Source organism: Cornus florida, unplaced genomic scaffold (genome assembly GCF_030987335.1).
Source record: "Cornus florida cultivar Cherokee Brave unplaced genomic scaffold, ASM3098733v1 CherokeeBrave_3.0.0_Hap2_Chr09, whole genome shotgun sequence".
Lineage (NCBI taxonomy): Eukaryota > Viridiplantae > Streptophyta > Magnoliopsida > Cornales > Cornaceae > Cornus > Cornus florida.
The window spans coordinates 46,727,206-46,742,301 of NW_026775579.1; the positions used below are offsets into that span (position 1 = coordinate 46,727,206).

The 15,096-nt window shown below is 32.9% G+C and overlaps 1 protein-coding gene across 1 annotated transcript; it reads left to right on the forward strand.

Moving 5' to 3' along the window:
• The first annotated feature begins 5,982 nt into the window (after positions 1-5,982).
• Positions 5,983-10,120, forward strand: LOC132273804 (eukaryotic translation initiation factor 5-like). The gene is made up of 2 exons (XM_059774880.1): positions 5,983-6,101; positions 8,154-10,120. The coding sequence occupies exon 2, from the start codon at positions 8,488-8,490 to the stop codon at positions 9,826-9,828; it is 1,341 nt and encodes a 446-aa protein (XP_059630863.1). The 5' UTR covers positions 5,983-6,101; positions 8,154-8,487; the 3' UTR covers positions 9,829-10,120.
• Positions 10,121-15,096: the final 4,976 nt, after the last annotated feature.

Genomic DNA, 15,096 nt, shown 5'->3' on the forward strand with positions numbered 1-15,096 from the left:
TAATTACAAAAAGGTCCCTAAACCAAAATATCTCAAAAAGATAATCGCACAAAGACCCCCCCAAAATGAAAATGTTTCCCGAAGAAAAAATGCAATCATACCCCTAGGAAATGAAAATTAGCATGCTTTTCTACACAATTAAGCTATGTATTAACAATAAAATAAATTAAAGTAAATGCATGAGATGTTAGAAACCAAGTCCGGACACCAAACCCTACCTCGGGTCTTACAAAACCCTAAGGTAACACAAAAAGGAAATAAATAAATAATTAATTAAATAATAAAATAAAAATGCCGAAAAAATGAAAAAGATGACATGGTCATCACATTATTCATACAGATAGTCCATTGGGACAATAAAGTTGACTTCCTTGAATAGTTTTTTGAAATAACTATTTATAAAGTACTACCATATAAAGATGTTTATATAAAGAAAGACGGTGATATAATAATACATGGAAGGTAACACTCATATATAAAATGTGATTTCCGCCATGATTTTATACACTGAAATTCTTTAGATAAAGTTTTAATTCTCAACCCTATAGAGAAAATAAGTGTGTCAATATTGACCAAGTGGGAGAATGTTAGACAAGGGTATTTATAACACGTGTGTGGCCTACATTGCCATACTACATTCACATTCTGATCCACTATGTCTGACACAATGTTAGACGTTTTGGGATTTCTCACTTTATTTTGCAGGCATTAACAAATTTGATTTTATGGCTGGAGGTAATGCCATCTTCTTTCGGGCTTGATAGTTTCTTATGATATTCACTATATTGATGATGATATATTATAATAGTAGAGAATTAACAATACCGAAACATGTATACGCACTCCTGTTCCCAAGGTAATGGTAGATACCTGAGCCTTATATTATGTATCGCGCTTCATAAGACACCTTCTCGCCTTCAGTGTTCATTTTACCAAACCCATAAGTACTCTCTCTACCCATCAACCCTTATGAGGTCACCCTCCACGAGTTACATCTCTCTCCACTCATACATCTCAATAAAACCTTTTAAATCATTTTTTATAGTTAAATGATTAAGTCTCTTTTTATATACAAAAATTCCTCTGCAATAAAAATATAACACGACTGAATAATACACTCATACATTAATTTCTTTCACCCCAAATTTTTTATTTTTATTTTTATTTTTTTTTGTGGCATCAGAATAAAGATATCCAACATGAAATCAAGAAATACCAAACTTATTGCTTAATATGTCTCTCAGGAAAAAAAAAAAATATATCAATAAACATTTGTCGTTACTAACGGAAATTACATTTCTCACATTTGGAAATCAATAATAGATGCACTATGAAGCAACTAAATTATAAGAGATCACGTTAAGTGATAGATCTTTGGATGCAGAAGCAGAAAATCAAATATCAATTGTACCATACATAAATTTCTTTAATATTCTTTTTCTTTTTTTTTTTTTTTTTTTTTTTTTTCAAACCATCATTGAAAGGGAAGACAGTATTAAATACGAGTTTGGTACCACTAAAATAATATAGGAATGTCCAAGCTCCATCATATCAAGATGTAACATTTTCTAATATAGTTACCACAAATAGATCATATATGAACTCAAAGAGGGCCAAGAGCCTAATATGTTAATCCAGATGAGCTTAAAAATATACTCATTGGCTCATTTGGAATAAATTGCTTAAGATATTTTCAAAAAAAAAATAATAATAATAATTGATTGATACTAAAAATATGAAAGCATAAGTTGTTTGTTTACTAATACTTAATAAAATAAGGGGTTTTGAAAAAAAATCCATTAAAGATCTCGTATCAACTCGTCACGCTTAAGTAGCAATATATACATATATACATATATATGGGTAAATGCCACAACCATATCACTATATTTCCCGTTAAATTTTCGTTCTTCCAGACTTTGCCATTTTCGATTAACACTCCTAAATGAGGATACCACATTACCAACATTAACCAAAGATAATTTTACTGCATTGGAGATTTTAGGTTCTTGTTGCTTTCCACTTCATAACCACCAAGACAAATAGGAAAATGCTACAACTATATCTCTCATAATCCAAAATTTTCCATATACTTATGCTCTGATAATTTAAAGATGAGACAAAATATTCCAAAATGGATTCTATTTCTAAACAACTAAAATAAGAAAACTGATAAGTAGATAGAAACAAACAACAATAAAGTTTAAAACCTAAACAAATGAATGATGATGCAATGTCTATACTAAAAATCTTTTTTGTTTTTCTCAGTTCCTTATTAGCAAACAAATGAGTCATATAACATCTATTTTGAACATTAAGTGGATTGACACCCCATATTTGACCCAGAAAGTTATAATTGAAATTGCCTATATTTTCAAAGATAACTTGTATTCACCAAAAATAGATCAACAGCTCAAATGTAATTGATATCACAAACTAAACATAAAATATGAAAGTTAAGAAATAAAACAAGGAAAAAGAAAAAAACCCATCATGCAGCCCAGAGAGAGAGAGAGAGAGAGAAAAAAAAAAAAAGCCTTGGAAACTAGAACTTGAAAAAAGTGAATAAATTAATAAATCTTCACTTTTAAAAAATAAATAAATAAAAATTGATCCAACATTGAAACAAAAACAATCTGTTTTCAAGCTCAACAAACGATTCTATCTAAATTTTTTAAAAAAAAAAACTACAAATCAACCTAACAATAATAAAGGGTTCTAAAGAAGATTGCAAGAAGAAGTAAAAAGAAAATTACCTAATATTTATTTAGATAAATATATGTGAGTGATAAATATGAAGAGTAAAAAGAGGACCTTGCAATCTCCACAAATGGTGAGTGACTTGCGATTTTCGGCGACTACACAACAAACATTTTGGGACTCGAGAGATTTAATTTTGCAAACTCATTCTTTGTCTTCATTGTTGCGGATTCCCAACTGTCCATCTTCTCTAGAGCCCATGAGAGGAGCATAGCAAAGGAAGAATGTTATCACATGGTCTTCTCTAGACCACGCGATAACGCTGATGTTGGAAGCCATATAAGAGAGTATAGAAAGAGTTCTTAAAATAGAGTAGAAGTCGTCGAAGGAAGAAGAATATAGTGATTTATGGGTGCGCCATTAATCCAAAAAAAAACCCAAATCAAAACCTTAAAAAACTCAATCTTTCACCCAATACAAAAAAGATGAATTGAAGAATTGATGCTTGTCTTAGCTATTTTTATTTATGTGTGGTACAAAACCCTAAATCAAATTTCATGGTTAGGAGGAGAGAGAGCTTTGTTTTCTTTTGTCGGGAAGAGAATTTGGAAGAAGATGTTTTGGGGAGTTTCAAATTTCAAATGGAAAATGAAAAGTTGAGAACAGCCGGCACCAAAGACCAACAAATAAATGGTATATACATACTCTGTATAAAGAAGTTGTATACACTGAATATGGTAAATACTATTTTAGCTCAAGCTCCACCTTAGCAATTTTACACTTATTGGACACCTTCCAGTGAGAGGCGCAAATGAGACGATTTTTGCCCTTTGGATAATTGAGTGTAGAATATCAAAGTGGATAGTATCGTATGCGCACAACAACGGCTTTGGTTCGTTTATAGGCTTAGATAATACTATCCAAATAGGCCATGGGATGCTCTAAATGTCTTTCCAAACAAGGTAATGGTTGGAATATAATGCCTACCCTATTCTATTCTATGTCATTATTACCTACCAAACTAGGCCTAAGAGATTAGTCGTATAATCAAAGTTTTATTTTTTTATGTTATATGCTATTGGTCACATCTATATACTTAACATAAGAATTATAATATTATTATGTCGTGGTAGAATTTATTATGTGCTGTAATAAATAATTATAATATTTGTTAGACACTAATTGACTCTAGAGGTGGGGTGAATAGAGTCAATGGCCAATTTTAAAAAATAATTTACAATTTCAAATAGAGATAAACAATTATGCAATAATCAATTAAAGTAGATAATAATTCAAAGCATAAATGTAAGAGAGATTCGGATAAGAAATTGCAAACAATGACACGGAGATTTTAGCGAGGTTCGGAAGCTCCTACTCCTCGGCTCAAGATCCCTCTTGAGACTTCCCAATCCATTAGAGTTTTTCCTTTATGGTGGAGAGCAAACCTTCACATGAAGCAAGCCCTTGCTTCTCTTTTTTAATAGAAGAACACCCTTCTCCTAAGCTTCTTTTAGGTCACACCAACCCATACAAGTTTGTAATGAAGAATGTAAATGAAATACAAGATTGGATCTCTCTCTCAAGATAGATTTACAATTGTAGGCTCACAACTAGAGTAAGTATATAAATGAAATGAAGCTCAAATCTCTAGTATGGAATAAGTGATCAAATGATTGCCTTGAATGCTCTAGAATGGAGTTCTTGAATGCTCTTCAAATTACTCTCAATAGGTGTATATTGTAACACAAGCTGGAGCTCCTATTTATAGAGAGAGGAGGTCAATATAGCTGTTGAAGGTCAATATAGCTGGTGGAGATGAGGTGTCAATAATCCAAGTTCGCAGGTAGCCGTTTGATTTGAAATTGATTACGCATCGGTCGGCTGATGGAGCATCACCGGTCAGCTAAAATCCTTTCGTCAGCCGGCTGATCCCCAATCGTCGGTCGGTCGAAACGATTATAAAAACTTACTGCTCTCGGAACTTCTTGAAACCTCCTTGTCGGTCGGCTGATGAGTGTTCTTCGGTTGGCTGATGCATATAAAACCCTTATCAATTGGCTGAAACATCATGTTCAGTCGGCCGAAACATCTCTTGGCCAAAACCAACTCATTGTTATGAATGCCATTCAAATCATCATATGATAAATGAATGATTCTAGGATATGAGCTTCATTGCATTCATAAAATACTTTAACATTTGAATCTATGTCGCTCACCAAACCTATTTATCCCATTTGAATTGCCAAACTTGATTACTTATCTTCTCCATGTTTCACCTTTGAAGTTTAGAAGTGAATAACTTGTTTTTCTTTTGACTTTGGAGTGCATATAATATATCTAGCTTGACTTTACCTTTCCTTGTTTTCCACTTCACTTTTAGACTAACTATAAATGTTCTCAAGGCAAATGTTAGTTCTTAAAATACAATTAATGTTTTGTGATTGTCAAAATTAGTCTTGGGGTTAACAATATTATTTTTATTTTATATTTTAGAGTAAATTGCATGGCATGAATAAGAAGAGTTAGAAAGAGAATAAAGTTTTAAAAAGGAAAGAGTTAGAAAGAAAATTAATTTTTTTAAAAACAGTAGATTATTTTTATTCAGAAAGAGTTTGTGTTGCCATTATAAAAATAAGGATTATAATCCTATTTTTATTTTTATTTTTATTTTTATTTTTTTTAGGGTAAATTGCATAATGTGAATAGTAAGAATTAGAAAGAGAATAGAATTTGAAAAAAGAAGAAGAAAAGAGTTAGAAAGGGACGAGTTAGTAAATAATACAAATAAAAAATAAAAATAAAAAAAAATCTTTGTAGTTTAAATAATAATATAGATTTTTTTATCTAAAATTTATTATTATTAATTTTTATTTTAATTTTTTCACAAGGAATCCTTCCAACCTGATTACATTTGGTACGTGAAATTGTAGAATATTCTTTAAATATGTGTAACAAACCACACATATTACTTTAATTTACGTTTTTTTATGTGTCTTTTTGATAGTCAAATTTAAGAAATCCGAGTTTGCAACTATTTTCTAATTTCATTGTATGTTGATTTTTTTTTTTTTTTAAATAAAAAATTCAAATAAGAGACCCAGCATAACCACATAAATATATATTTTTTAGCATTTTCGTAGGGAACACTAAAATTAGAAACATGAAAGTTGTATATTCAAACAAATTAGGGGCTGACTTTTTGAGTAAGAAAATTCTAGAAAAGTTAATGGTGTATTACCAATAATTATATTATTTATTAGTTTGCCCTAAACCTTCACCGCTTAGGGTTCTCTCTATATATATACATCTTAATCTATATTCATCGCCACGCAACGTAGAGGCTACGGTTTTCAACTGCTCTTGAATTCATCAAGGTGTCGTCCGAAACCCTAATTCAAAAGGTATTCAAATCTGTCTTTTGCTTCACCTGTTTCAATTTATATACGATTCCTACTTTTGTTCTATTCGTATTTCTATTCAAGTTTTATCGATCTGAATCGATTTGTGCTATGATCTGTTTTCGAGAGTAGAGACCAGGTGAACTGGTAGGGTGTTAATTAGGGTATTGATTTTTCCTTTTTGGAATTAATCGTATTGATCTTTTGCGTTCTCCTTTTTGATATAATGTTTTATGATTTGGGTGTGAATTTGATTTTATTGTTGATTTGAAGATCTGATTTTTTGATGTGCTTTATTGAATGGATATTGAATATATATGTAAAAAGAGATTTAATTGGATTAATAAGATTGGGTGAGAAGTTGAGAGTTGATTCAAAATAATCTCACCTGGGCAAGCTAGGGCTTGATAGAAAGAGTTATCTCGCCTGGTTTAGATAGAATTGTATTGCAAAAGATCTTTGGGTAGATGGATTGATTGATTGGATCAGTACCCCTTGGAATGGTGGATTGGTTCTATCAGTTTCAATTGACCTGAATTGGTATCCTTTATCAAATTTATGTGATTTTATGGGAAATTTCCCTTTCCCGGCGATGATGGTTATTTTCTTAATAAAGTGGATTTAGTATATATTCAATTGGGCCTTCATAGTAAAATAACTTATTCATAAAAGTGTTTTTGTTTTCCTGAAAAATATGTTGGATATTGAATGGTTGATCGAACCATGTTTGAGAGTTAGGTGACTATGTCACCTAACTTTAATTTTAAGATTAGGATTTGGATTTAAGTTCTCTCTATCTTCTTATCTTAGCCTCTTAGGTGACTATGTCATATCCTAATTGAGTATGTTTTGGTATATGATATGATTTAATTCTATCACCTTTTTACTTTATCATTTAAAGCAGTTAGTTTTCTATGGATGGTGGGATCATTTTTCACATATTTACAATGTACAATTGTAAAAGAAGTTTTATTGACATTCTCTTGATCTTTTTATATCTTTTTCATTTTTTTCTTCTTTTTTCGCAATTATATTCAAATTTTAGCCTAATCTTCTTCGTTAAGACTGGAGTTCAGCCTGAACATTTAATATTTCTTTACTGATGTTGTGAAACCACTATGAAGGGTAAAAATACTCTTGATCTAGAGGTGCAAACTGCATTTCTTTTTTGGATGGATCAAAGGTGCAGTTAAGGTTTTCATAATTTACTTTTAAGTTCATGATCTTTACTTTTAAGTTCATGATCTTTACTTTGTTTGACAATGGGTTTGTATACTTGAGTCTTCTGTGACAATGGCTAATAAATTGGAAGATCAATGTAGTCATTACTTGTTTTATGGACAGTACTAATCGCATATTCACATATACATTCGTACCCATCAGTAACAAACAGAAAATAAAATCCCGCCTTTACTGCAACAAGTTTGGTTAAGTCAACTTGTTTTCCTTGGTAGCTGATATAACTGTAGTCAATAAATGAAATAGAACTTTTTTAGTTTTGGAGCACATGAGGTTTTGTTAGTCATCAGCTTTTAATTTCATTATTATCCCTGCCTTGGATCTCAACCAAATGAAATTGATCACATCAATAAATTTCTTGTACCATTTCTATTGCCAGAAAAAATTCTTCCTTTATCATAGATCTCAGACTTCTCACTTTAACTACATGAAGCTGTTATTCTTTTTGTTTTTAATTTTGTTTTTGCTTGTTATTTTTTAACTTTTAGCACTTTAACTACATGAAGCTGTTATTCCTTTTGTTTTTAATTTTCTTTTTGCTTGTTATTTTTTAACTTTTAGCACCTTGCCCCTTGTATGATAGCCTGCCTAATTAATGTTTTGTAGATTTTTCCTTATAACCTATTCGTTATTCTCTTGTTGATTTAGATACTACTTGCTTGTCTTCATTTTACCAACCTATTCCCATCCTACTTACAAATTGGATTTCAATTGAAGTGTCTTTTTTAGTTTGTTTTAAATATATTTTGTTTTTTGAAAGGTAAGGTTTTGAATATCTTTACTCAGCAATAACTATGCAATTTTTTTTTGTAACAGGAGGTTGGCATTTTAATCTGCAATATTTGCAGAATTGCAGTTAGGTATAGTGGAGGGTTTTAACTCAGAAGCTTCTTTTATGTCTGAACGGGCAACTCTCTTTTTGTCATCAGTTGGGTTGCTTGGGGAGTATTGTCCTACGTCAAGAAAAAAGAGTGGACACTGCATGCATCTTGGGTCATTTTGTGTCTATAAATCACACTGGCAAGGCTGCTGGTTTACAAGACCTTTTCCACCTGCAAGGCATTCTGGCAATATTGAAGCACTTGTTGAAAGAGACATCTTGTGTTCCTTCTGACAAAGTCCAATCTAGGATAAAAAATTTGTAGACAAGATGGCTTTACTAAATATTGGCGCTGGGAACAAGGATGATGCCTTTTATAGGTATAAGATGCCTAAAATGATAACAAAAATTGAAGGCCGAGGAAATGGCATCAAGACCAATGTGGTAAACATGGTTGATATTGCAAAGGCCTTGGGTAGGCCTGCTTCTTACACCACCAAGTATTTTGGTTGTGAGCTTGGAGCCCAATCCAAATTCGATGAGAAGACAGGAACCTCTCATGTCAATGGTTCCCATGACACTGCAAAGCTTGCCGGGCTTCTTGAGAGCTTCATTAAGAAATACGTTCAGTGCTATGGTTGTGGCAATCCCGAAACTGAGGTAATTATAACGAAGACACAGATGATTACTCTAAAATGTGCAGCATGTGGGTTTTTGTCAGATGTTGATATGAGGGACAAGCTCACGACTTTTATCATCAAGAACCCTCCTGAGCAGAAGAAGGGATCAAAAGACAAGAAAGCGATGAGGAGGGCTGAGAAGGAGCGTCTAAAGGAAGGGGAAGCTGCAGATGAGGAGCAAAAGAAACTGAAGAAAGTGTCTGCAAAGAAGAAGGGCTCCTCTATTTCCAAGGATGCGACTCCCAAAGCATCAACCAAGAAGAAAGCCAATGTCTCTGATGAGGACCACTCCCCAGCAGCAAGCCAGGCAGATGAGAATGAAACAGCAGATGATGAAGATGACGTCCAGTGGCAGGCTGACACATCTGCAGAGGCAGCTCGGCAACGGATTCAGGAACAGCTGAATGCAGTTACAGCTGGGATGGTTATGCTTTCTACAAGTGAAAAGAAGCCAACATCAGGTAAAAACTCTCCAGAACGTAAAGAGAAATCCAAGGTCAATGGACACGCAAATGGGATTAACACTACAAATTCCTTCGAGGCGCCCCTTGTTGATGAGATTAAGGAATACCTCAAAAAGGGAGGTTCTGCGAGCCAGCTCAAGTCCTTTCTTGGATCGCTTTCTGGCACTTCTCAAGAGATCATGGATGCCTTGTTTGAAGCCCTTTTTAATGGCCTTGGAAAGGGATTCTCTAAAGAACTTGCAAAGAAGAAGAACTACCTGGCAGCAGCTGCTGCGGAGGATGAATCCCATTTGGTTCTGCTACATGCTATTGAGAATTTCTGCGGTAAAGCTAGCCCCGAGGCAGTGAAGGAGGTGGGCTTGGTTCTTAAAGCGCTTTATGACAGTGATTTGCTGGAAGAGGAGTTCATAGTGCAGTGGTATCAGAAGGGCTTGAGTGGAGGCAATAAAGGCTCTCAAATCTGGAAGAATGTCAAGCCCTTTGTAGAGTGGCTCCAGAGTGCAGAGTCTGAATCTGAAGAGGAGTGAATCAGGATGCACTATTTATATAGTTCTTTAGAGGTCTTTATCTACTTATGGCGATCGATGGTTTGGGTCTGGTTGTCTAGTATAAGCATAGATATTATTGTTGACAGTCGAATTGTAAAGAGCATTTGGGTTTTATCCATTGCCTTGAAATAAAGGGGAACCACAGCAGGTTTATCCTGTTGAGTTTCCCTTGTTTTTTTCTCTGTTTCTTTTTCTGCATCGTGTGTCGGCTTTGTTGTAGTGGCTTTTAATGACACTTTCGAATTTGCAATGTCTAATTTTATTTTATTAATCATTAGTTGAAATTTTTTTCCCCTGGCAAAACACCATTACAACATAATATAATTGTACACAGAGTGCGAGAACACAGATTTGATCCTACAGGCGGTGATGGGTGTTGTCAATTTGGTGACCTGGCAGGGAAGGATAATTTTAATTTTGTATTGTGTTTGGTTGATTAACGGAGAAAGAGAAGGATAATAATCATGTTTGGGAAAAGGAATGTAAAGAAAGGAAATGGAATTATTTTAATAAATTGCTAATTATACCCTTTTATATTTAAAATATATATATATATATATATATATATAGTCTCCTATGGTCACAAGAAAATAAAAAAAAATAAAAAATAGGGCAAATCATTTCAGCCTCATTTCGTCTCCATCTCTATTATATATATATATATAGTCTCCTATGGCCACAAGAAAAGAAAAGAAAAAAAATAGGGCAAATCATTTCAGCCTCATCTCGCCTCCATCTCTATTATATATATATAGTCTCCTATAGATGGGCCACAAGAAAAGAAAAAAAAAAAAAAATTAGGGCAAATCATTTCAGCCTCCCCAATCTCGCCTCTAGGCTCCATCTCTATTCTCGTTCTCAATTCTGAACTTGCCCCCCCCCGGGCACTACAAGAATCAGAAGTTCAAAACCCATATTTGTCTGCAAGAATCAGAAGTTCAAAACCCATATCGGTATATCATTTCAGATTGTTCAGAAAATCAAAACCCATATCTTTCAGTTTCCATCGCCGCTGTTCCAGTTCGGGTTCGCCGTTCGCAAGCTTCAATCACCGGCCTGCCGTCTCTCACTCTCTCTGCAACTGCTAACTTGTATGTATATTGTTTTGTAAACATGTGTAATCTTGAGGGTAAAATTGGTATCATAGCTCCTCCATCAGCCATTGCCTTCACTTTCCTCCCATTTCCTCCCATTTTTGGGAGGATAAGAAAAACACTGTTGAAACTTTGACATAACCTTCCAAACTCTTCCCTTCCCTTCCCTTTCCTTCTAACATTTTTTACCAAACAAAAATTTTTAATCCCCCTCCATCACCTTCCCTTCCCTTTCCACCATTTTCCATTGCACCAAATTGACCCTAAGAGAGAAAAAGTGGAAGGCAAGCATAGAGAGTAGGAAACAAAACACCACAGATAGAAAGTTGGCACAAAAAAAGTAACCAAGAAAACTATAAATATCTGAATCAAAGGGAAATTGCGACAAAGATGGGGCAACAATCCTTTCACCGTTCAAATAGCTTGATTGAACAGAGAACCGTGACATGGAGATGAATTGAAAACTCTGATTAACAGAGAACACGGAGCAATAATTGATCAATCTTGGAAGAATTTTGAAGGAAGGTTGATGATCTGAGTAAAATTTGGTGTTTCTCTCTGTGTTTCTATTATCATTAGTTGAATTTACGACATCTATTATTGTTTGATTATGTGAGCTTATGTTTTATATTTGGTGACCAAGCGAGCATCACACTCGAACCCCCTTCTCAAACATGTATTATAAATACATTTTTTTGGGTTGAGAAAAGTATTTTTAAAAACACTACACATCCACCCATGATTCCTCCTTCCTCTGGTGGACAACTCCACTGAAAAGAGCCAGAGAGAATTTTGTGATTAATATTGAATTCGTAGGTGGGACCTACATAAAAATTAAATTATGAGATGGGACTTGTTAATAATGATTCACTTTCGATAATGTAATTTACCTTTGATGGAGTGAACGGTGGTGAGGATCTATGTCCCTCTGTGTGAAATCATTTGAGAGGAAACAAAAAATGAAAGGGCAGTCTGTGAATTGGTGGGGCGGTCGGCGCATTCCAAAAGTCTACGTAAATGTGGTCAAGTTTTACATTCTTTTTACTAAAAATATATAGTTAGAGTGAGTAGGGATCGTCCCAAGGGATTGAGTGTTGTACTAGGTTGAAGAATCAAAATTAGGGTTAGTAGGTCGAGTGATCAAAATAGTGGTTGGTTGGTTGAATTAAACTAGATACAACTTAAACTAAAGTAAGCAATAATGCAATAGAGAGAATAAAAGAGAGAGATTTTGGGGTTTAGAGATCACCACTAAGCATAACTTTTCTACACCTTTAATGAATGATTAATGAGGGGAATAACATGTATTGCAATGTAGAGTGTGTGTGTGTGGTTGTTTCAATAAGCATGGATGACAAATTAAGCATATATTGTCTAAACAATATGGTGGATAGCACAACATATCAAATTAAGCCATTAATCCTTTCTTTAAGCTCACAATCTAAACACATCACAAGGTTAGAGATACATGTTACTTGCTTTTCATAAGTATGGAACATCAACAACAAGCATGGATTGCCCTCCCATTTAACAACTACACTACAACTAAGCTAATGACATGAAATTAAACTAATTAAACTAAGGGCGATGTACAATCCATCAAGCAATGAGTATGAACCAACAAATAAATCACAAGAACATGACATTAAACACTATGTCTTGGCAATCTCTAGATCTATAACATCAATACACATAAACATGTATCAATAACACAAGAAATAGAGACAAACACATGAACATCTATTCTAACATACATAGACATATGGATAGAATGAAATGATCAATTGGAAGCATTAAATCACATAAATCTTTGAATAAACAAAATCTATATATATAAAAGTGTCAAGACATAAATCACAATACAAATGTGCAAAATAAATAATTAAATCATACCTCCACTACAAGACATAATTGAATCCACAGTTCTTGCTTGCCTATTGAGTGATGATGTTCAATGGAGTACGAGAGGAAAAAGAAAAATAATCTAAACACAAATCAGACATATTCGCTGATTATTTTGTTGAGAAAAAAGAAAGGGTGATTACCCAATTAAAGCGGGTCGATCTTACTTTCTTCTTCTTTTTTTTATTATTTTATTGATTTTGTTATTAAAGCTGATGTATTATTTTGTTATTGGAATACAAAAAAGGTGAGTAAGGTAAAACTATTTACCAATAAGTAACTAAGTATTATTCTTAATTGTATGTCTTTTAAAATCTACAATACCAAAAATAAACAATTATTATAGGACGGGTTCTAGGTACAATTTTATCCTAGTGGTAACTTAAAGACTCTGACTTTTCACTTTAAAAAGTAAATCAGATACAGCGCGGCTATAATCTTTGTTGGTGATGTTTTTAATGTTATCTGATGGAATCAAAATCCTCTCTAGTAACTTTTCTGAACAGTCCTGTGCAGTGCAAATTCAACACATTTGCTTTGAAATTTTATCATTTTCAATAATGTTTTTCACTATCATGAACTTCACCATTTTAAAAGGTAAAAAATAAAAAATAAACAATAATCACCATTTTAAAATTTAAACGATAAATTTCATCACTTTTATTGGCAATCTACGCTTGCAATGATTAAGTAATAGGCTCATATAATATATAATGTGTTTATGTATGCGTGGCATTTCTTAAAACTTAATAGGTCTGGCTAATTTGCTTGATATGGTCTTAAGCTTCTGTGTCATTAGATTGGGATATAATGGAGTGAGTTCATGGCCACTGCCCAGGTGCATTCAAGGGTTTCATGAAAATCTTTATTTTGCAAATTAGTGTCTGAATAACATAATGTAATATAATAGACAATGTGATCGCTCACACGTGTGAAGATTGTGTAAACTTTAATTAATTCGTGTTAAGCATTAATGACAAATAAACATGAATCCTAAATTTTAGAACTTTATTATTTTCACATACATATAATGCATAAATAAATATAATTAGATATAAATACTTCGATTCATGATATCAAAACTTGTTGATATTAAGTCCAATGTCGAGATTATTTATCAACGAACTAAGCGCAATCCTGAACAATAAGCAAAATGTGGAAACTGATTTATCTCTTTTGGCCTTTTGCACACATAAAAATTATGTTGTTTCATTAGCGTACATAATTAATGGGACATATGCACTTTTATAAAGGCAGAGAGATGACCAGTTTTCCTTTTTAGTAACCTTAATTCTACTTTCCATCAAAATAAGGAGTAAATAGGAAAATACTTCTCTAATAATTAATTATCATAAAGGTAATTTATAAGTTGACCAAATAATATAATTTTAATCCGATATCTATTTACTTAACCACTAATTAATGAAATATATCATATGTCCAAATCATGTGGGCCACACAAATAATAAATGATCTTACAGATTGGACCATCGGTCATATATGTCCTCTATGTCAAAGTCCAACTAGTCGCACTTTCCTAAATAGTTGAAGACTTTAGTTGTATTTATTTATTTATTTTTTTTGGTAACTTTTAAGTTTTCTTTTTGAACCAAACTTGTTGAGATGTCCTAGTACGTTTATAATACCCTTTTCTAAATATTTTGAACCTGAATTTAAATACATTTAAAAACTCCAGCTCTAGTAAGACTTGGATGGTAATTAGGAAAACACAAATAATTTTCTTTTGCATAATCGTTGCACCTTTTTGAGAGAGACTTTGAGAAAAATCTGTTTCATATTTTTTAGAGCACACACTCAAAGATAGAGTGGTATATTTAGGGTGATGAAAGGATTTTCAGGGTCAATATTGATTTACTTAGTTCGGTTAGAGGAAAATTACTTCATAATTCTTCATATCATTGAAAGGAAGGTGAATTAATTATTACAAAGAAAATATATGATTCGAGGAGTATTCGTGTTCTTCCAGTAATCCATCTATAAGAATTGAGGAATAAGTTTAGAGTCGAGAGCATTTGGATAAGGAGTCATAAAGTTAAAACATTCAACAACTATTTCTTGATAAAGTGGAGAGGGTGTGAGCTTGAGTTAAAGTTTTTAACTTTATTTTGAGATAATTTATGGATTGTTTTCGCTATAGACAACAAAGTCTCTGTGATTTTCTCCCGAAAGCATTTGCTTGCTAAAAATTCCGATGTCATCTTTCAATTTTACTTTACTTGCTTTATTTTAG

Coding starts and splice junctions, on each gene's coding strand:
- LOC132273804 (XM_059774880.1), top strand. CDS start 8,488: ATGGCTTTACTAAATATTGGCGCTGGGAACAAGGATGATGCCTTTTAT.